The sequence below is a fragment of the Bos javanicus genome, chromosome 1 (assembly GCF_032452875.1).
Source record: "Bos javanicus breed banteng chromosome 1, ARS-OSU_banteng_1.0, whole genome shotgun sequence".
NCBI lineage: Eukaryota > Metazoa > Chordata > Mammalia > Artiodactyla > Bovidae > Bos > Bos javanicus.
The window spans coordinates 4067876-4092207 of record NC_083868.1 but is presented as its reverse complement, the minus strand read 5'-3'; the positions used below and the strand labels follow the sequence as shown (position 1 = coordinate 4092207).

The window sequence follows — 24332 nt, the reverse complement described above, 5'->3', positions numbered from 1 at the left end:
TAGTCTCTTCTTAACTGGCATTTCATTTTATGCCTTTACCAAAACTTTGTCTGAGCTAATTCTTTAATACTGGGCACTTAATGTGACCGTGTGAATGTATATGAGACAAAGAGACTGAGAGAGAGAGCGGGGGGCGGCGGGTGGGGGGTGGGTGCAGCGCAGGGAAGGAAAGAAGAGCTGCAAGCCAAGCATGTTAGACAAGTACCATTATACCACTCTACCCTAAAGCAGAATACTGTGCATGAGTTAATAACAAACACTAAGAAAAACAATAAAACTGGAAACTGTACAAAGTATAACAAATAGAGCCAGAAACTAATTAATAAACATGGAAAAAAATGTTCAGTCTTACCAATAGTCAAAAAAGTACAAATTAAGACAATGAGATAACAGTTCACTTAGGTATCTAATGGGCATGAGTGTAGATTAGCAAAAAGCAAAGAAAGCACTCTGCTGATGAGAACTAACGGGCAAGTTTCAATTTCAGAGAGAAATCTAAAGCTATATATATCAAGAACTCAAAAAGTCCGTATCTTTTAAACCAACAATTCCATTTTTAGAAATTTATCTAAATCAGATGTTCCCCAAATTCCCAAGATGGCTTTTAAAATCAGAAAGTAATTCATGTTATCAAAAAGATCTGGTAACCATATCCAAACACAAGTGGAAGGGGAAAAAAAGACTGACATACTCTAAAATGTTAAAGATATTTGGTGGGATATCTTCTTACTTAAATTTACCTAATTTGCATTAGTTCAAAAATAAATAAATTAAAATCATGGGTTAAAAATGGAAAACTTTACATTTGTGCCTGAGACACAGAAATGCATTTCTCCAAGTTGACTGTAAATGTATAGGACCATCATTACCAAGTACGAATTGTCTGTGGAGTAAACCATATCTTTGAAGTTAACACATATGTTTAAATTAATGCCTTATAAATCTTTAATTTAACTTTTCAAACTGCTAAAACAAAATTTTTAAAATAAACATAAAATCTGCCATTTAAAATCTTTATATCTGAAGTCTTTGTGCATAAAACCCAAAACTGAAAAATCACTTAAGTATATTTTTTGACCTCTGTGCATTAAAGAAAGCATCCCTTTAACTACTGATATATGATTTTTGTTGTTTTGTTTTAGTCACTAACTTGTGTCTGACTCTTATGACCCCATGTACTGTAGCCCTCCAGGCTCTTCTGCCCATGGGATTTCCAAAGCAAGAACACTGGAGTGGGTTGCCATTTCCTTCTCCACAGGATCTTCCCAACCCAGGAATTTACTCCCATGTAAGTTATATTTACTTTCCAGAGAGTCAAATCCTTTGAAACCCAAATATTTAATCAATTTTCCACCTGGTTAAAGGAATGTATGGAGATAAGACAGGTCTGGCACTAATATACAGTATGTCTAATAACAGGGCAAATTTACATGGCTCTTTAGATGGGAAAAAAGAAACTACACAGTTCCTCTGCTCCTATGGAGCAGGGTCTTTACTTAAACACTACAAATCAGTTCTACTTATTTCCCCATAAGGTTATAAACCAGGTATTTTTACAAACAGCAAAGATGCATATACTATTCTCAAGTTTAAAGAGTCTTAAAATTTTTCATACTTACTCCTTTCTACACTTCTTTACCTTACTACACTTACCCACAAACTCACCAAATTTTCTCCTGGTTCCAGAACCAAGGGAAATGCTTTACAAAATACACACAAATAAACACAAACATATACTGTTAAATTATGTATGAAACCACTTTCAAGTTAACTATTTATGTTTCTGTGTGCATTATGAAAATAGAATATAGTAATATAGCAAACAGTAGTTTAAACTTCCTCCCTATTTAATTATATCACCAATCCCTAATTCTGTTACCATTTGCCGCTGCCAGAACTAATTTTCTAAGCAGTTAATTTCTGATGACTCACTCCACAAAGTATGCCCTAATTTATTCTTCATGTAAGACTAACTCCCTTACAATTTACAAGGGTCTACCTTTCAATTAAACTTTTTACTTTAGAACCAAGGCTGCTGCACCCCCGCTGTCAGGCCTTTTAACCCCCTCAGTTCCACTTACTAGGTCATTCTTTATTCCTTACCTCCATTTTGATTCACTGAACTGCAATCAATCCTTAACTCCTTTGTCTTCACTTGCTCACGAAATAGGCCAGGATTTGATCTTTGCAACTGCCAAATATTCTACCCATACCATTACTCCCCATTTTACTAGCATAGCTGCCAGGTTTCAAAATTGCTTTTATTGTGCCTCACTAAGTAAACTTTGTGTTTACCCAAAGCTGGCTATCAAACATTTTAATGAATTAAACAGTTCCTTCCAGACTAATTGAACAAATAAAAACTGGTTCCAGGATATAAAATCATTTGATTAGAAGAAAAACATTATCCTATACATTGTATGTTTTATCCATATCTACTTTTCTCCCTACCAAGTTGTAATGACTAGATCTACACACAAGCATGGGATCAAAACTGAAAAAGTTAACATTTATAAAATCCCCAATTAATTAAAAATTTTAATTGTGACCATAAATTAGCAAATGAAATATAACATCTAAAAAGCAAATCTTCAGTTTAAAACACTGACTGCATCTACTGCATTACTGTAGATGACTTAAAAACTCCCAAACTTCATCATTCTTAAACTCTGGCAAATCCTCCCACAAATATACATTACAGTGCCCTTGCTACTTTGAGTCAAATATACAACAGTTGTTCAGGAAGCCCTCTCCCTTCATTAACAATACAACAGACAGAGATGAGCTGCTCAAAAAACTTCAGAGCAGTATTGTGGGGCTGTGGACTGGACTCAAGCAGCCTCTTAAGAGTTCTCGGTCAAATAACACCATCCTTTCCAGCTTCCTTACCTCTAAAATAGAAAGAAAGGTATATATAAGAAATATATAGAATATATAAAATATAAAGAAAGGTATATATAAAATATAAAGAAAGGTATATATAAGACACCTAACCCATATGCTAGTATCTAGTTGGGAATAAGCAAATGCAAGATTCATTTACTGCCCTTCCCTTGAACTGTCTCTGCTGGATTACTTCTTAAAATAGCATGTAAAAACTAAAGATATCCTTTCAACAAACTTATGATTCAGGATCAACAAAACAACCTGCAGAGCCACTCAGCAGCTAATAGATATTGTTTTCAATCTGTCAATCAAATCAAGCAATAAAATAATGAAAACGGTGTTAAAACATAACTTTTCTGTGTTATTTTTAAAAGAGCTCTGAGATATAATTCATATACCATAAAACTCACCTCTTTAAAGTGTACATCTCAGTGGCTTTTGCTATATTCAGAGTTACAACCATCAACACTATGTAATTTTAGAATTATTTTCATTATACTTCAAAGAAATCCCATACCCATTAGTAGTCATCCCCATTCTTCCTCCATCCCCTCATGAATAACCTACTTTCTCTCTATATAGATTTGCCCATTTTGGACTACTATATTAAAACAAAACTCCAAACTTTATAAAATATGCTCTTATATTAGTCAACAATGTTTAAGGTCTTCATAAAGATTTGAACATATCTCCAACTGAACCCCAAACTCGGCTGTCCTTGATAAAGTGATTTATATCATTCAGCAACTTGTAATTACAGTGGACCAGGTCATATGTGACTGTTTATTTAAAGAACAGTTTATGTTTTCTGAAAACTTAAAAGGGTATTACCATAAATTTCCCTATTATAGGCTTTCTATAGGGTATTCTAATTCTACATCAGCTAAGACTAAACTCTGACAAAAGAAGGATTAAAGTGGAGTATTCATGATAAAAGGCATAAAGATATACAGGGGATACTGCAGAAGATTTACAGACTATAGCATTAGATACTTACTGCTCTCCAGAGTAATAACACACCTAGAGTGGAACAATGGGAGAAGTCCACCCAGGGGCAGGCAAAAAGTGGGTGAATTGTCTTTAAAGACTTACAAAATAATAAAACTGTTTGAAAACTGTTTTATCATCAGCAAATACTAGCAATTCTAAATGATATAAGGGATAAAATATTCCTTTCCCTAAAATATTTGGTTGACCAAGATTGTTTTTCAGGATAGCCTGTACTCTCCTCAGGCTCATTTTACATCTCCAATTCTGCAGTTCCTAAGTGTATATATTCAAATATTTAAACAGTACATTTAAAGTATGATAGCTGCAGTTCTTCATTCCTGATATATCTTTTTTTTTTTTTTGTGGTATAAATATTTATAAACAGCAGAGTGAGTCTTAAAGAAAACACAAAGCTTAATGATCCATGAATAAAAATTATGGAGAATGCCATTACACATAATCTTAAAGAGGTTCATCAATTACAATAGAGACCTATATAGAAACTGTGGGTGAAAATATTTTAGTGAAATTTTTTTGACTGACAGTACATTTGGAAGTCACTAGTTGTTTAGCAGAGAAGTCATATCCAACTCTTTGCGACCCCATGGACTAAAGCCTGCTAGGCTTCTCTGTCCGTGGGATTTCCCAGGCAAGATACTGGAATGGATTACCATTTCCTTCTTCAGGCGATCATCCTGACCCAGGGATCGAACACATGTCAGGATGCCAGGATGCAGGATGCATTGGCAGATGGATTCATTACCACTGAGTCGCCAGGCAAAGTCACTAGAATTGATGTCAAAAAAGACATGGGTAGCATTTTGATTTCCAGAATTTATTGTGAAGTGAGCTTTTCTTAAATTTCTGCCAAAGGTAACTTTATGTTTAAGATTTCCCAACTATTGTGTATCTGCCGCTACACATACAACCTTTAGTAAATAGAATTAATGAGAAGTGTTCTTCAACCACTTAGAAGTGGAGATAACACTGCTAAATCTGACTACAATTTGCTGCTGCTGCTGCTGTTGCTGAGTCGCTTCAGTCGTGTCCGACTCTGTGCGACCCCACAGACGGCAGCCCATCAGGCTCCGCCGTCCCTGGGATTCTCCAGGCAAGAACACTGGAGTGGGTTGCCATTTCCTTCTCCAATGCATGAAAGTGAAAAGTGAAAGTGAAGTCGCTCAGTCGTGTCCGACTCTTAGCGACCCAATGGACTACAGCCTACCAGGCTCCTCTGTCCATGGGATTTTCCAGACAAGAGTACTGGAGTGGGGTGCCATTGCCTTCTCCATACAATTGTCTACTGAACTCAAATACTGTGAAGATCTACACTGACAATCATTTAATAAATATGCAGAAGTTAAGACTTAAAAGAGCCTGAATATTATTATTCATTACTGTTATAGAGCAGTACGTAAGTAAGATTTTCTACATATAACAGAAAGAAGTATTAAAGAAAATTTAAAACATTAATCAATTATTTCTTTGTTGTAATATTTACTTGAAAGTGACATGAAGTTCAAATTTCTTTCCTGGCTAATTTCATGATTATATTTGAAAATAATTTTGTTGTAAAAGAGGAATTAAGCTAAAAAAAAAAGTTCTCAGGATGTCAAATATGTTAGGTATGCTACTGTCTACAATCTCCTCCACATGACCCACTTGGATTTATACCAAAAATCATGAATTATCCAAACACCAATTATAACCTTTAAGGGGTACCTGTATGGCCCTCCACTTTTCAAGAGCCCTGGTATTTCCCCCATCCCATCTGAACCTTGGCTTCTAATTCTTAAATCCCCTTCAGAGTGTCACTGGATTTCTTGCTGAATTCACTACTAACCTATACAATGCTTTCTCAATATTATCAAAGTTTCTATAAATACCTATGGCTTCACAAGCACCAATAGAGTCCTAACACAATAAAATGTTAATTGATAAGCCATGCAAATATTGAAAAGGATGAAGGTGACTGAAGCATAATAAATTATAATACCGTTTCAGCAATTAATCTTCTAGTTCGCAAAAAAAAAAAAAAAATCATGAACAGTACATTGTTAATTACACTTAATATTAACACAGAAATGTTAACATGTCTCTTCTAGACTAAGCTCACAACGGAACTTGGTAAAACCTAACCAAATTTAACTATTACCAACTCTATCAAAACTTACATTGTTAATAGCTGCTTATCCTATACACTACCTAATAACATAGTACAGCTTGTTTTTAGCTTATTGTTAAAAAGTTGTATGGTGTCGCTCTGAAATGATTCTGTATATTATCTTAACAAATGTTATCACAAACTTCTAAAGGTTGACCATTTATGTAGCAATGTTTTCCCTGTGTTATCAAAGTATATTTGAAATGAGTTTTAAACGCATGCAGATTATCTACAGAAAAATTACCTGTCATACAACCCAAAAAAAAAAAAATCCCCAATCAAAAAATGGGCATAAGACTTAAATAGATGTTTTTCCGAAGAAGATAAACAGATGGCTAATTGGCATATGGAAAGATGCTTAACATCGCTAATGATCAGAGATATGCAAGTAAAAACTATTACAATGAAGTATCACCTCACATCATTCAAAATGGCCATCATCAGAGTCTACAAATAATAAGTACTGAAAAAGGTTTTGAGAAAAGGGAACCCTCTTATATACTGTTGGTGGGAATGTAAATTGGTGCAGCCACTATGGAAAACAGTATGGAGGTTCCTTAAAATACTAAAATAGAACTACCACATGATTTAGCAATTCTATTCCTGGGTATATATCTAGGGAAAAAAAACACCCCTCTAATTTGAAAAGATACATGCACCCCAATGTTCCACAGCAGCACTAAGTGCCCACCAACAGATGACTGGCTTAAGAACACGTGGTAAATATACACAGTGGACCTTTGTTGTTGTTGTTCAGTCACCCAGTTGTGTCTGACTCTTTCCGTAACGGAACATTACATGGACATAAAAACTGAAATATTGTCATTGACAGCAATGTGGATGAATCTGGAGAGTGCTTAGTGAAATAATAGAAAAGTATTGATATCACATATATGTAATCCAAAAAATAATACAAAGGAATTTATATACAAAACAGAAACAGACTCACATAGCAAACAAACTTATGGTTAACAGAAAAGGAGCTGGAGAGGGGAAGGGACAATTGATACTACAAGATAACAAGGTATCTCTGTAATAACATAATAATAATGGAATAGAATTTGAAAAAAAAATAAAAGCCTGGAATCACTATGCTGCACACCTGAAACTAACACAATATTGTTAATCAACTATACACCTGCAATGCAGGAGACCCCAGTTCGACTCCTAGGTCAAGAAGTTCCACTGGAGAAGGGATAGGCTAACCACTCCAGTATTCTTGGGCTTTCCTGGTGGCTCAGATAGTAAAGAATCTGTGCATAATGCAGGAGACGTGGGTTCGATCCATGGGTTGGGAAAATCCCCTGGAGGAGGGTATGGCAACACACTCCAGTATTCTTGCCTGGAGAATCCCCATGGACAGAGGAGCCTGGCGCGCTACAGTCCTTGGGGTTGAAAAGAGTTGGACGTGACTGAGCACATAAAAAACAAAAACAAAACTCTCCCCAAAAAACCAACGGCCATCTTGTCAACTTTTTATCAGGTACTCCCCCCACCCTGCGAATTCTGTTCCACAAGATTTACAAGCCAACTTTTCCATTATTCCCATTATTCTCTGAATCAGTTCCTTATCATATGTCCACGTATTTTTTTCTTCTGAAACAAAATTCTAAACAAAATAATAGACTAGGGAGTGGGCTGTTTTCAACAAGAACATCAGTGATAAATTCTGCTACAGAAAGCTCTGAAGAGCCAGCTTTATTCCACTCATCATGAAGCCAGACTTCTACTATTGTCAGAGATAAGTAAATCTCTGCAAGTCCAGAGGAACAAAATTACAACTAACTTTTAATATTCCAACCCCTGTTATAAATAGTGTAACAGTCAGATGAGTCATGAGAAACCTCAAAATTTACTTCTGTTGCCCCGGTCCGATACGTCTCTTCCATACAGTTAAGAACTTGTTTCAAATCCTGGTCCGCTTTAGACAGACCTCTCAGAGAACAAGGGAATAATCAAAAACAACCAGATTAACATTACAGGTTAAAAAAAAAAGTTAACAAGGTACTGTCATCATATGATCTAAAGTCTAGAAGACAATCATACTAGTAATTTTAAGAGGTAAAATACAGAACAGTTTATATAGAACAATTTCCACTGGGACTAGGAAGCTCCCTAATGAGATGTGGAACTCAATTCTTCTTCAGAGTAACATGGTTCAAGACTGACAACTAAGTGGTTAAGGGCAGTAATGTCAACTCATATGTTAAAAGTACTCATAAAGTTTAATTTGTCTGATTTTAAAGATAAACAAAAGAGACTTCCTTAGTGGTCCAGTGGCTAAGAGTCCGTGCTCTCACTGCAGGGGGCCCAGTTTGAATCCCTTGTCAGGGAACCAGATCTCACATAATGCAACTAAGAATTCACATGCTGAAACTAAAAGATCCCATTTGTCACTAACATCAGGAGCAGCCAAAAAAAAAAAAAGATAAACACAAATGTAAAAGTACTCCTGTTTTCTTCCTGCACTTTAAAGTATCATTACATGCATACCATCTCTATGTTGTAGTTCTTAAAAAGACACTCTAGGATGGAGGGGGGTGGGCAGGGGTGTCTGACTTTCTTTCAGTGGTCTGTGAGGTAAAAACTGTTTTCATATTAATGCTAAGACATTCCTTATCCTTAATCTCACAAGTATACAGTGGAGTTTTCCAAAGGCTACCTGACTTGTGTAACAGCTGGAAACTGAATGAAGTATATACAAGAATTCAAGTTTTATTAAACGTAAGTTTAAACGAGATCTGCAAACAGATAAAACCATGTCATTTTCTCACTAGGTTTTTTTGGTCTTGGAAATATTATTTTTCATTAGAAATGTTATTTATGGTAATATGTAACAGGTTTATTATTTTTAATAAATCTTGTTCTTGGTTTGAATTTCTCATACAGCAAATATCAAGATATAATCCATAGATACAAAAAGTCTCTGTGGTCCTTAACTTCTAGAGCTTGAAGGAGTCAAAATCCAAAGTTTGAGAACAGCTGTCCGAGAGAAACTCTTACACAGAGACATGTCTGAGAAAGTTCATTGATTGCAGTGTCTATCAGTAACAAATGAGAAACAAACGTTCATCAACTGGGGAACCAGATAAAATTCGGTTTATTCAAATGATAGAATACTACACAATGGTCAGAATGAACTATACAGTTCTTAACATACAGCATCAGTAATTTTTACACACAAAACACTGGGGAATATGTTATCAAAACAGATTTTATACACACACACACATACACACACACAGTTTAGGGACCACAGAGATTGATACTAAATTCATTACCTGATTGCTTCTGATTTGGGGGTTGGTGGGGGGGTAGAGGGGTGGGAAAGGGAGGAAACGAAGACATCATAATATTTTATTTTTAAATTAAAAACACCTAATAACAACTGTCAATTTTTGTTATATCCTCTGCACTTTTTTTGTACTTTAATTAAAGATCTTAAAATCACAGATGCTGCAAAAAGAAAAGCGAGGATGAGGGAAGAGTTATTCTTTTTGATTTAGAGAAGACTGATTAAAGGCTAAAAATGCAATCAATGGATTAAAAAATTCCAATCTATAATCTTTATCCATGTAACCAACCGTCACAATAAGGAGTATATATAGAACACAATTAAGAGATCACTGATTTTTAAACTCATCTTTCCATTCTTTACAACACTTCACAGTGTCTTGCCATGAAAGTTCTCTCAAAAGGTCTTTAACCATATCTTTATCTTCCTCTTTTTCTGTATCACAGATACATACTTTTACCTGTGCTTCTGATCCGTCCCCTTCCTTTCATCCACAATTTTGTTCTAAGTTAACCAATCCCTCTAGCCACTTGAACTACGCTTTTTTGCACATCCCCTCCCTCAACATGCTCTAGCATCTACACCCATCTGATAAAGACCAGGGCTTGAACACCACTTACTTAGGTTAAGACCTTATATATACACTATATATATAAACATATCAAAGGGCTAGCACCAGCGTCTACTACATTGTCAATTGCTCTTTCTTCCCTTCATCCTTGAAGAGACTTTTCCCCAGAACACCTTACAACCAAACTTCTAAAACAACAATAAATCCCAAAACACCCAACTACTTTATATTTGCTACCTCTTATCCATATCTCTCCCATCACCATTCAATCTTAAACTACAGATCCCATGTGCTCAAAAAATTTTGTGGCCTTTGTATTACTTAACCTATGACCATTCCCTTGGTATTATGTAAAATATTATTTTCAGGCAGTAATTAAGATGGGACCATCTGTATTTAAACTTCAGCTCTGCCATGAACTAGTAGTATGCCCCTGGGTGAATTACTATTTGATTTCTTTGAAACTGAAAATCAGCTTTCGTGTACGCAAGGTGGAAGGAGTATTAACTTCGATATGTATATACAAAGCACCTCACATGCTATAGATGCTTATTATTAATTCATTTTGTCTCCCCCTCTCAATTTTCTCTAAGGCAATCTGAGAGTGACTCTTTGATGTCTTCCTCCAACTCTTTGTTGCTTCCAAGTTTGAGTCCAATATGATCAACTGCTAGCCAAAAACTTCCACATGACTGTTTCACTCAAACATAAACTGTTCAAAATCAAACATATTTCCCCCTCCACTAAATATACTTTTGATGACTGCTTGATGTGTCACCCCTCTCCCAGAGCTTAGATGTCCAGGGCAAAAGGTGCCTATAAATCTATCAGATGTCAAATCCACAGATTCTTCAGGTCCACATCCTTCCCCTCCTCTCTAGTCCCTTTATAGATATGCCAAGCTCAGATTCTACTTTCTTCTCCCACCTCAGTCCCCAACCCGCCATGTTTCCCCAAACCTTTGCCTTCTACAATACATACTATAAATCAAGCAGTATTTTGACTATATTACTCCCCTGCCTAAAACCTTCAATTTATCCACAGAGTGGGAAAAAAAGAAAAAGGAATTCAAACATATTAGACAGACTTGAAACTTGTCAGGCCCCAAACTACCTTAACCACCCTTTCAGTAGCCTCAGGAGTCAAACTACTGTTCCTTATTTCTCACCAATGTTGCCTTTGAATTACTTTTCCTACACCTTTGGAAATTCTGAGACTGACACTCTCTTCTCCCAGGTCTAATGCCCCATGGCCACCCCACAGTACTTTAAAAAGACCCCAAAGGAAATTGTTCCAGCACACATTAAAGTTACTTGTCTAAGTTTTGTGTCCTCTATTAGTTTAGGCTCCTAGGGGGCAGAGATCCTTAGTGGCAGTGCCATCCTAATTAGGACACAGCTTTACAGCTAGGCAGGCTCTCAAATATTTGTAAAATGAACATTTCGGAGATTTAAGGTTACATGCAACTAACCACTAACATTTTATGAATGGGGAGAATTAACTGAGAAGCACTACGTCAAGCAGGGACAAGGAGATGGATTTCAAAGTCAGACTAATTTCTCCGGAAGAAAGTTTTTGGGGAACAAAGTTTGGCAGAAAAGAGCTGGAATTGGTAACATACACCTAACATAATGCAGTTAATAAAGACTAGGAACGGAAATAAAAATTATTTAAAGAGGAAAATGATCGATGATAGGAAAACTCTTACTTTGTACATTTTAAAAGGTCAAAATGCTGTTTTCCTTTTTCAAGAAGACACTATCATTCCTCATCTTGGTTTTCAAAGTAAAAACTACTGATCACATTTTCCCAGAATTAACGTGATACTTAGTAACGTGCTTAATGTCCATAATGCCTCAATCATAATTAAATAATTCTGGTCTTAAGAATAGGCTAAAACCCTTCCTCTTTGTTCACTGAAAACATCCAGAAAGTTTTCATCTTGAGAAAGAAATGTACCTATCTTTTAAAACACTGTGTCATTTATATAAGTTATGTACCTATCTTTTAAAACACTGTGTCATTTGTATAAGTTCTCATTCATTCAACAAGTTTTTTCCAAGCATGTGCTATGAGGAAGCAAAGGACAGAAACTCTCCACCCTCATGAAGCCAACATTCCAGTATATTTTGCCTTCAGGAAACAAAGTCAACTTCCAATCCTGAAATCTTTGGGGCATTATCACAAACGCCCTAGCCATCAAAAAAAATCAGGAAATACTATTTCATCATTTTGAAAACAGGCAATATAGAACTTTAAAAGACACTGTCCAACTTTCTGTATTCATCAGTTAAAGACAAATCATGTCTAGGATAACTGACAAGGCAATGAACGGTCCTAACTGCAGTGTTACTGGAGGCGCTACAAAGTGAAAGTTACTGCACCCTAATTGTTACAAGTGAAACTACAAAATCACGTTGTGCAGGGTGCACCAAGTCATCAACGTGGTCCCAAGGCATCTAGCACTGCTACATCTGTTTTTTTCAGTGTTGGGTTGATCGGCGGTATTTGGAAAAGGAAGATAATCCAACTCAACATATGCCAATTGTTTCCATTTTGTAGGTACGTTTGCTATCAATGGTCAAGACCCCTCTCCCTGAAATGGATTCTGAAAAATAGAATCTGTGGACTCGACACTTCAAAAACAGCACCTGGAAGGTTTTGAGATAAAACCAGAGAGCTTTAGGGCGGCAGGCAGCTTTGTTACCGGTTTTGGGAGGTTTTTCACATGTAAATGTTCCCAAAGAAGGGAGCCAAGGATTAACCAACCGCGAGGAGGGTGCGAGGGTGGGAGGACTGGAGGCCAAAGCCGGCTTTCTAGCGGTCTAAGGCGGAGAAGATGCTGTCCTCTCCCATTCAACTTTTTAGGTGTCACGTTGGGGCCACGGAGCCCGTAACAGGGTTGAGTTCACGACTCGGGAGGGTAAAGAGCCCCGTCTATTAACTCCATTTCCCAAGTGCAGGAATCCCGAAGGGAGGGGGGATGAATACCCTCACCAACTCCTCCCCGACCCGAGATCAGAGTCCAGCAGCCGGCGCGCCGCGCGGCCTGAGCAACAGGAGAAGCCCAGGCCACCGCTCTGCCGGCCCCGCGACCGGCAGATGCTCCCGGCTTCCCCACCCACCCCCCCGACCCAGGCCCGCCCGCGTTTCTTTCTTAGCCCCTTGCGGGCTCCCGGCACCGCGAAGCCAATAACGGGAGCAGAGGGCGAGAGCGCCCAGACCTGAAAAGGGTGGGGGGCTAAGTTAAAGGCACCGGAGGCCGTCGCTGGGCTGGACGAGGCCGGAAGGGGGCGAGAGGGGGCAGCCTGAGGTCGCCGCCCGGGGGTGGGCGGTGGGGGAGGGGTGTGGGGGTCGGCGACCGGGCCGCCGCGACCTCCCCGGGCCACACAGGCCCGCTCCGCGCAGGCCCGCCGCCCCGGAACCGGGGCAGGAAGCGTCCCCACCCCGACCTAAGCTTTAAACCTCAGGCGGCGGGAGAAACGACGGCCCAGCTCCCCCTGGTAGGCCCCCGGCACCCCCTTGTCCCGATCACCCCTCACCTCTTGGTTGAAGGCGTTGACGGCGTCCATGTTCGCGCTGCGGCGGCGACGGCGGCTGCTCCGGGCCCGCCGGTCACATAAGACCTCGCGCCGCGGCGGAGAGGAGCTGAGGAACCGGCCGGGCCTTGAAGGGCCGGCGGAGGCAACAAGCGGCGTAGCCGGAGGCCGGGCAGGAAGAGGCTCGGCCGAGGCGGCGGGGCAGGCGGCTGAGGCTGAGGAGGCAGAGGGGTGGCGGGCCCCCTCTCAGTCCCGTTCGGAGGATGAGGAAAAAGAGGCGGCGGCGGCGGCGCTAGGCTCCAACATGTCCGTTCGGTGGCGGCGGCTGCGCTCTGCGTCTCGCTGACACGGCCCCCAGCGCCCTCACGCACTGGCCCACACTGGCCCGACCGGCAAGCGGGCGGGCCTCTCCTCTGCCTCTCGCCAGCGGGATGGCGGCAGCGACCCGAGTCCACGCCGCGCGGGGCACACTGGGACGGCTCCGGCCTCCCAGCGCTTCCTGTGCCTGGCTCCCGCCCCGCCCCGCCCCGCCCACGCCGGCCACGCCCCCGCGCCCGCCCCGCCCCGCGCGCGCGTGCGCGCGCCGCCCGGCCAGCCGCTGGCGCGTGACGCCTGAACGCCGAGCCCTTTCCCGCCTGCTGCCGCCTCAGGCCGGGGAGACCGCCAGGCACTTACACCGGGTCCCCGCGAGGGGCGCTGGAGAGTTCGGGGAAATCTCAGGGCCGGGAAGGGGGCACGGGGAAGGCCCGCGGACAAGCGCGCCCCTACCGGACGCGGTGGTGCCCGGTGCGTTTTTGTGTGCCATCCTGCCCAGGCAGGCCCTGCACCCGTCGGAGGACTCGGAGCCGCTTACCCTCCGCCGCCTGGAACAAAGGGCTCAGGATTTTTTTTTTTTTTTTTTACCTCAGCCCGCTAGGCATGCATTTGCGGGCTCCTCGCGCAGCCTCTGCCGATGCTGTACCCCGTCTGCCCTGATGGTGCGGGTTACATCTGCTCAAGCTGAAGCCCCGAGAAGGACTTGCAGGCCCTGGACGTCCACGCAGGCCTAAAGGGAGCCCTGTATTGCCGGCCGCGGGAGGAGTGGATTCGCTTACAACCGCGTTGTTTCCTTTTTCGGTGGCCACACTGTTCTGATTCACTTCCCTCGCAACCTTACTGTCAGCCGGGCGCTGTGCTGGGTTCTGGGAATATGGAAATTAAAGGATAATTTCTCTTTCCGCAGACAGCTCGTTTTAGTGGGAGAGGACAGGCAAATGAACAGGTAATAACGATGGCATGGTAAGTGTTAGGGTAGGGACCCTGGGGAATAAAGATACTCGTCTGACTGGAAGTCTAGGAAGGCTTCTTAGAGGAAGTGGCATCTTCCTGTATCTGGAAGAAGTGGCCAGAGTGGTTGAAGAAGGCACTCTGGCCTGACTGAGCTTGCTGAGCACGGTGGCGTTAACTCAAGGAGAACCAGCTGGAGTTTAGAGAGTGCCAAGGACTGTGACCAGGCCCTGAGCAGTCTGTGCCCTTCCAAGGAGTCTGGGTTTTGTCCCCAAGGGCGGCATTGAAAGGTTTTTAAAAGGAGGATGGTGTCCAGTGCGCTCTTTCAAGACTACTGTGTATAGTAGGAGAGTGGGGTCAGGGAAAGAATAGCCCTAGCCCCATGGGATGCTGAGGGTTTAAGGCAATGGAGTAGAGAGACAAGGTCAGATACCTTATGAAGGGGGAATGGATGGGCTGGGACAAAACAATTGACGTTAAGGTAGAGGGAGACATCAAGGAGGATGCTGTAGGTTCTGGCTCAATGAAGTGCATGGGTTTATTTTTTAATTTATTATATATATGTATATATATAAATTTATTTATTGGCATTCAGGGTCTTCATTCCAGCATGCAGGCTTAGTTGTGCTGCAGCATGTGGGACCGTAGTTCCCAACCAGGGATCGAACCTGTGTCCCCTGCATTGGAAGGTGGATTCTAGTCTTTATTGTTTATCTTTCACGTATGTATGCCTGAATGCTAAGTCGATTCAGTCCTGTCCCACTCTTTATGACCCTTTGAACCATAGCCCTCCAGGCTCCTCTGTCCATGGGATTCTCCAGGCAGGAATACTGGAGTGGGTTTCCATGCCCTCCTCTAGGGGATCTTCCCATCCCAGGTATTGTGTGATATAATTAGAAGGCGTATGTGAGCTAAGTCACTTCAGTTGTGTCCAACTTTTTGTGACGCTATGGACTGTAGCCCACCAGGGTCCTCTGGTCCATGGGATTCTCCAGGCAAGAATACTGGAGTGTGTTGCCATTTCCTATTCCAAGGGATCTTCCTGACCCAAGGATTGAACCCGTGTCACTTATGTCTCCTGCATTGGCAGGTGGGTTCTTTTCCTCTAGCACGACCTGGGAAGCCCTATCTGACATGCTAGTCTGTGTTATTTCATTTAATCTGCATAATGGGCTTCTGTATGATGTGACTATAGGTAATTCCCCTGTTTTAGAGTTGAGGCAGTGAGGCCCAGTTAACTACCAGGCCCAAGGCCAGATGATTTCCTTACAGGGCCTGTGGAGTTTGAGCTGCCACTTGGGGCAAATAAGTGAAGATGTCTAAGAGGCAGTTGGGTAAACAGTGGAGTCGGGAGAGATGCTGAGAGGAGGTGGAGATCTGGGAGTCATTAGTGTACATAGTGATGGGAGAAGCTGAAACTGACAACTCACTGAAACAGACAAGGGGAAAGGAGGCTGGGAACTGAGCTGTGTGAGAGGAGAAAAGCTAGAGTTAGAAAAGGCCGAGGAAGAATACTGCAGGAGAGGTCAGGCTTCTCTGATGCTGGAGTTGGAGGTCAGCAAGGTACAGATTGGAAAGTACCTGAGAGCATCGGGGACCTCCGCAGGAATGTGGGTGAGAGTGTAGAACCGAAGCCAAACTGGCGTGCACTCAGCGGAAGGCAGCAGGAGGTATTCGACAGTCTTGACTATGAAAGCAAGTTTGTAAGGGCCCCAGGGAAGAGCTGTAGAATGAAGGAAGACTGTGCTCCTTTCTTTTAGGTTGTGAGAAGTGCACTCTTAATTTTGTTGAAGGAACAAGCAGAATATTCTTTCAGGGCCCATCTGGCCTCTACTTCATTACACTCCCTTTTTTCTGTCTCAGTTGAACTACCATTATGTTTTTTAAAACCCATTTGGCTTCTGTAGAAGTAGTTACCCATAGGGCCATTGCGTTAGAAAATACAGTTCTTAGAAGATCTTCCTCTTGGCTTTTCTGGATATTCCATAGTCTGCCAAAGACTATCCAAGACTCCCACACCATGTTTCCAGCCTACGGCCAGGGGCCCAACCCAAGTTTGGTCATTCCCTGGACACACCTTTGCGCTTATGTAAAACCCCTCCCTGCGTCTCGTGTAGGCAGGCCGATTTAGCACCTGGTTGATGTTCAGACATTGTGTATGTGTGTGTTACTCACTCAGTCATGTCTGACTCTTCGTAACCCCATGAACTGTAGCCTGCTAGGCTCCTCTGTCCACGGAATTCTCCAGGCTCCAGGCAAGAATACTGGTGTGGGTTGCCATTCCCTTCAGGGGAATCTTCCCAACCCAGGGATCAAACCCAGATCTCCTGCAGGTGAATCCCAGGCAGGTGGATTCTTTACTGTGTGAGCCACCAGGGAAGCCCATTCAGATGATACTTCCTTTCAATTATTAATCACTTCTCAGATACCTACTTTGTGTCAGGCACTGTGCTGAACAGCTTCTCTCTTCTCCTCCCAGCCAGACTCAACATCTCCCACCATATGCTTCCATGACCCCAGCACCTCTTACCTTATATTGCTATTATCTGAAAAGGGGGCGGGAGAAGGTCTGTTGTGCCCTTGGCCTTCTTCTACCTCTTTCTGTGAACAGCAGCAGAATTTTAAAAGGGATCTATAAAGTCTAATGGAGTTCCTTCTCCCTCAATTCATAACTGCAGTCTTCTTTCCTCCTGTAATTCAGGGAAGTAGATTTGGCCAAGGAAGTTTGAAGTCTTGAGCTGGGGGGAAGGTGGTGACTTCAGCTTCAGATATTTGGCATTTGGGACTCAGCAATGGCACCCCACTCCAGTACTCTTGCCTGGAAAATCCCCTGGACGGAGGAGCCTAGTAGGCTGCAGTCCATGGGATCTCGAAGAGTTGGACACGACTGAGCGACTTCCCTTTCACTTTTCACTTCCATGCATTGGAGAAGGCAATGGCAACCCACTTCAGCGTTCTTGCCTGGAGAATCCCGGGGACGAGGGAGCCTGGTGGGCTGCCGTCTATGGGGTCATACAGAGTTGGACACGACTGAAGTGACTTAGCAGCAGCAGCTATTTTTAAAAAATATTTCTTTATTTGACTGCTGGGTCTTAAGATGCGGCATATGGGATCTAGTTCCCTGACCAGAAATGCCTGGAGTCTTAGCCACTGGACCACCAGGGAAGTCTGCATGAGAACTGAGGGAATGATGGCCCAGAGGAAAACATTTTCTGTGTACCGTTCTATTGAGATTTGAATGTATAAGGAACAAGATTTGACATCTGATATCCTTATGTTTTACAGCAACTTCCCACTAGCTACCCCAGGTGGCGCAGTGGTAAAGAATCCACCTGCCAATGCAGGAGATGCAAGAGATACAAGTCCGATCCCTGGTGGAGGGAATGGCCACCCACTCCAGTATTCTTGCCTGGAGAATCCCATAGACAGAGGAGCCTGGCAGGGTACAGTCCATGGGGTTGAAAAGAGTCGGACACATCTGAGCACCCAGCACCATCCTTAAGTTTGAGGGCTTTTTAAGTGGCGCAGACAGCAAGAGATGTGATTCAATCCCTGGGTCAGGAAGATTTCTTAGAGAAGGAAATGGCAACCCACTCCAGTATTCTTGCCTGGAGAATTCCATGGGCAAAGGAGCCTGGCGGGGTACAGTCCATGGGGTTGCAAAGAATCGGATGAGACTGAACACACATCCTTCTGTTTGAAGTAGATAATTAGATGCAGGGGGTGCTATTCTGAATAGGGTTGTTTGGTTTATATGTTGATAGTATTTGGGAGGTCTTTTAGACAAGTTGTTTAGGGAATATGTGTTATCAGCTAGGCTTTGGGTGCCTTGGCAGCATTTACTACAAATTTTCGGTTCAGAAGATGGCAGCACCTCTATTTGCTTTGGGATATCTGACAACCATTTGCAGAACTACTGCTGGATTTCCATCTCTGTCTCTCCAGGCATACAAATCAAACCCTCCAATAGGAAGTGAAAATGTTAGTTGCTCAGTCGTGTCTGACTCTGCGACATCATGGACTGTAGCCTGCCAGGCTCCTCAGTCCATGGAATCCTCCAGGCAAGAATACTGGAGTGGGTTGCCATGCCCTTCTCCAGGGAATCTTCCCAACCCAGGGATCACACCTGGGTCTCCTTCATGGCAGGCAGATTCTTTATCATCTCAGCCACCAGGGAAGCCTGGCAACCATTTGCAGAGCTACTGCCAGACTTCCATCTCTGACTCTCCAGGCACACAAATCAAATCCTCCAATAGGAAATTTTGGGCAAATAACAAAAATTCATGAGGACTATCCTTTGTGAGCAGACCTTGAAGCAGTAGGAACGCAGCCTGTTAGAAAGATGGCTGGTGAATCGTAAATACATGTGGCAGAAGTCAGCAAGACATTTTATCCACCTGCAGACTTTCCTTTGCTCAAAGAACATTGACTTAGATTCATGTGTTCATAATGTGGGTGTGGAAATAGTTCTTAAAAGCCATTCCAAACAAACTTGTTTTTAAAAAGAGTAGATGAAATCAATTCAGAGGAAAGAAAAGATGACATTCAGAAAGCAATATTCCTGTTAATTCTGTGCCCTTCACATGTCAACACATTCTGTTGAATGCTGGCTACAGTCTGTAGGGGTGGAAACCAGAAAGCAGCTCACTCCTGAAGAGCTCAGAAAAACATTCATAGATAAAGAGTTCAAGAGGAAACAGCATTGTTTCTAATGCTTTAGACTGTATGCTTTCCGGAGCAAGTATAAACTAATGATACTGTACAAGACTCTTCTTTCTTCTTGGTCTGCTTTCCTTCTCTGGCCAGCGTCCTCCCCTTCCTGAGATGTCACCTGACATCTCAGTGATTGCTGTCCCTCCCCACTTACAGGTCTGAAATCTCCCCTGGTTGGCAACTGTATTTCCAGCTACCGACTAGAAAATTCCACGTGGACATCCTCCTTTGTCCCCAAGGGACCCACCTGGTTCGTTTTTGTGTCAGCCTCTGTCTCTGAGCTCTTTATGTGGTTGGCACCAAAATAGTGGAATGAGCTCTGAGGAAAGGAAAGTGGAAGAAGGAAGAGCTCATGCACAGCAATGAAGACCCAGCACAACCAAAACTTGAAAAAAAAATGATAATAATTATTAGAAAAGAAGAAGAAGGTGCAGAGACTTCCCTGGTGGTCCAGTGGTTTAAGATATCACCTTCCAATGCAGGGAATGTGGGTTCAGTCCCTGGCTGGGAGCTAAGATCCCACATGCCTTGCAGCCAAAAAAACAAAACATGAAACACAAGCAATATTGTAACAGATTGATTGAGGACCTTAAAAATGGTCCACATTTTTAAAAAAAAACTTAAAAAAAAGAAGGGTGAGGAAGAGCCCTAAGGTATGGCTGTTGAATGAACAACAAAGATTGACTGCCATCTAAAGACATTTGGTGTGTGAATGTGTGCTGTATGCAGGATATATGGAAGGGTATATGTACAGTTGTTGGCACATGATCCATCACAGTTGGGAAAGGGGCCCTAATATGGATGAAGCAGGAGAGGAAGAAAGCGCACACACACACACAAATGTTCTAAAAATACATACAGTATTTATATAAATGAATATTTGTATTTATATGTATTTACATGAAATTATGTACGTCTGTGAGTACTCAACACATTCTCTTGAATGCTGGCTACAGTCTGTAGGGGTGGAAACTAGAAAGCAGCTCACTCCTGAAGAGCCCAGAAAAACATTCATAGATAAAGAGTACTCACAGATGTACATAAATCAATTGGAAGATTAAAAAAGCGGCTCCAACCCCATCCAAAACAAAGGTCATTTGAGGGGTGGAATGGCAAAATATCAGCAATATGGCTGAGCACCTGCATTCAACCAAAAGATAAGTAAATGAAGGGCAAGTGAATGAATAATGTCTGGAAGCAGCCCCAATAGATATTCCAGCTAAACAAACACAAGTCTTCAAACAACCAAAATAGATGTCTTATTGTCCACATATAAAGATCATACCTGCTACCGACTGGACAGTCACTCAGCCCTCACTCTTACGGTTATCCAACAATTATAATACCTTGAGTCTTTTAAGTCCAAGCACATTAAAAGCACTGAAATAGGGAAGGAGGCTGCTGGAGAACGGTAAACACAGCAACACCAAGCGGCTGCCGGCAGGGCTTATAGTGAGGAAGGAGACAGAAAAATCTGTAGAAAGCAGACACAAGAACTCATCAAGACAAAACTGTCAGGGCCATTCATTTTAAAAGAAACTGGTTCTAGGCACTTCCATAACCACCACCCCCAACCCCTGCTGGCATCCTTTTCACAGTAAGTCACAAAAAGGTTGCTGTGATGTCAGACCCCAGCTAACAAGGAAATTGAGGGTGTGTGCCACATTGTTTTAGAAAGCAAGACAGCATATATTAGAATAGCTATGCCTTTCTTGAGAAAGGAACTCTGCCCAGCTCATTGTGACTTTCAAGGCGCAACCTTCGGCTGTCTACTGGACGCACCAGCTGGAGTCTGCAGCCACTTCCAGCTCAGTGCATCTGAAACATTTCCCGCCTCATTTTCAATTAAGGTGCCAGTTTGATATCAATTACCAAAGTGATTGTGAAGCAAGTCCATGTATGAACATTTTCAAGGGAAATGTCTGAGAAAGTGTTTGTTAAACTCTTAAACACCCTCCCCCACTTTGAGGTGATAAAAGTGGTCAGGGTACCAAGAGAGAGGGTTTGTTGTAAGGACTGGAAATAAGAAAGCGGCTGTTGGGGCTTCCCTGGTGGTCCAGTGGCTAACATTCTGCTCCCAGTGCAGGGTGCCCAAGTTTAACCAGGTCTAGTCTGCCACAACTAAGACCTGGCATGGCCAAATAAATAAATAGATAAAGAAATTAATATATTTTTTTCAGTGACTGTCTTTCTCGGGCTTCCACCCCATCTGTTTGGGAAGTGAAATGAAGAATGGAGGAATGCTACCTCTAACCTAGGGATCGGCAAGCTTTTGCCTGCAGGCCAAACCTGGTTGTCGTTGTTGTTGTTTGGTTGCTAAGTCATATTCGACTCTTTGCAATCCTATGGACTGCAGCACGCCAGGCTTTCCTGTCCTTCACTATCTCCTGGAGTTTGTCCATCAAGTCAGTGACGCTGTCTAACCATCTCATCCCCTGTTTCCCCCTTCTCCTCCTGCCCTCAGTCTTTCCCAGTGTCAGGGTCTTTTCCAATGAGTCGGGTCTTTGCATCAGGTGGCCAAAGTATTGGAGCTTCAGCATCACCTTTTCATAAATAAAGTTTCACTGGGACGCAGTCATGCTGATTGGGTTATGTTTTGTCTCTATGCTGTGTTTCAAGCTACAATGCAGAATTGAGTAGTTATGACACAGAGCTGGAGGCTACAAAGTCTAAAATATACTACTCAGCTCTCTTCAGGAAAAGTTTGCTGACCTCTCTTCTAATCTCATGCCTCATGAGGAAGACTTCAGGGGTCAGTGGAAGAGTATTGAAAAGATCTGTGGACGTTGGAGACAGGTATAAACCATGTCTCAGGCAACGAAGGTAACCCATGGGCTGGGATCTGACTCCTAGGAAATCTAGAGGGTGAGCCTTTTTCTGGTGGCAGAAACAATCCTGTGATGCCTGGATCCAGGATGGGTAGGGGAAATGACTCTGAGTGTTTCCTGAGGACCAGTCAGGACTGAATGGGAGGCAGAAAGTGGTGATAAGGTTCATTTGGGGTCTTACTGGATAGGCCACCTGGAGACCTAGGCAGAGCTGACCAGGTGTTGCTTGCCCAGAGATTAAAGAAGATCATATAAGAGACCACACAGAATAGGTACATCCTTTGTGGTCAAAGGAAGAAGGGGAGAAAAGGGTCCAGAAGAAAACCTTTAAAGAGTCCACAAATGAACCCATGAGAGAGAGCCAGAACCAACCATCTGTCAGCCCAGAGACTCAGTGTGAAGGCACCAACTGAATGAGAGCTGGTCTAGACCCCTGTTTCCTCCTCGCCCACCCCTGCTTTGCCCCAGTGGCACCACAGCAACGACTGGCGATCTGGGGAGGACGTGAGCAGGGGAAGAGGGGAGCAGAAGCTTCCAGCCAAGAAGTCAAGGGAGAGTAAAGGCTTAACACTGTCAAGTTGAGTTTTCTGACATTCTAACTAATAAAACTGTGACTTAACATGACTCATGTATTACCTAGAAATGAGTAGAAAAGCTATGGGACTTCCTAGAATTTCATCTAGGCTCTTTTGATGAGAAGATAAATTCCACTGAGAAGAGCTTGAAGGATTGAGGGGAAACCCACAACTAAGGTTTTGTTTGTGGCACGGTCCATGCTTGTTCAACATACTGGATGTGATAACTAATACTTATGGAGCACTCACGTGTGGCTGGATACCATGCCAGGCACTTCTCATGCATGAGCATACTTAATCCTCTCAACAAGTCCCTACTGTTAAGCCAGCTTTATTGGTGGGGAACTGAGACAAAAGGAAGATAAGCTGTGGTCCACAGTCTCACAGCTAGTGAGTGACAGAGATGAGATTCAAACTCTGGCAGCCTGGAGCCAGGCGAGCTTCCGCTCACTCACTACATCATGTTGCCTTGTAGCATATTAACCCTAGAGCCGGCTCTCTAAAGGTTTGCTATTTGCTCAGGGTTCTTAGCTTTTCTTAGATCCATATGGTTGTCTGCTTTGGTTCTTCTATCAGGGCCTGCCACAAACTTGTTGTTGTTCGGTCCCTAAGTTGTGTCCGACTGTTTGCAAGCCCATGAACGGCAGCACGCCAGGCTTCCTTGTCCTTCATTGTCTCTTGGAGTTTGCTCAAACTCATGTCCATTCAGTCGGTGATGCCATCCATCTCATCCTAGACTCTATTGCATCCCAATTGGCCAGAGACATGTCAGGCCTCATTGGATCAGCTGGATCACAAGTGCTAAATGGCAGAGTAGCTGGTACTATAGCCTGGACCAGCTCTGGACCATCTCATTGTCCAAACTGAGAGTTGAGTCACCCATAGAGTCAGATGGCAATGTATTGTACAAATCTAAAGTCCACAAACATGGCACCTGATTCCTAGTGATAGGGCTTTCAAGGTATAACAACTTACTCTTCATTTTGGAGATAGAGCCCTATATGTCCTCCATTATTAGACCCTTTCCCCCACCTCTTCCTGAAATCCACTGCCCTAAATCCAGTGTAGTTTTTTTGAGACTTATGTCTCACCCTTTGATATAAATTGTCTAATCCAATCATCCTGGGTATCTGCTGCTTCAGCTTCCTAGATTCTGTCAACTTGATGTCCTTTGGACAATTGAGGTTGCTTCAGACCCAACTGTGACACAAAACCAGAGAAGTAACTTAATGGGATAAGATAATAAAAGTGTACTATTGTCCTTGCCAGGTAAAACAAGCAAGCAAACACTTGCTTCTGGTTCTCTTTGTGTGCTGGGATAGAGAAAAAACACTTTGGCAAATCCATAGATGCATACCAAGTGCCAGGGTCTCTGTATGTTTGCTTCTGTCAAATGAAGCCTGCTGAGATGTAGATGTAATTACATAAGATTATAATAATCTATTGTCACTCTCTAAGACCCACCTGGTTTTCTTCACTGACCAATCTAGAAAGTTAAATCGGAA

The 24332-nt window shown here is 42.6% G+C and overlaps 1 protein-coding gene across 2 annotated transcripts in view; it reads right to left on the bottom strand.

Annotated features, from left to right (window-relative positions):
• Positions 1–13890, bottom strand: part of SCAF4 (SR-related CTD associated factor 4) — a 61427-nt gene extending 47537 nt beyond the window's left edge. For both annotated transcript variants that reach the window (XM_061415499.1, XM_061415528.1), the window contains exon 1: positions 13449–13890. In XM_061415499.1, coding sequence (XP_061271483.1) covers positions 13449–13478 — 30 coding nt within the window. In that variant the 5' untranslated portion in view covers positions 13479–13890. The remainder of the gene's footprint in view (positions 1–13448) is intronic.
• Between the last annotated feature and the right edge of the window lie 10442 nt (positions 13891–24332).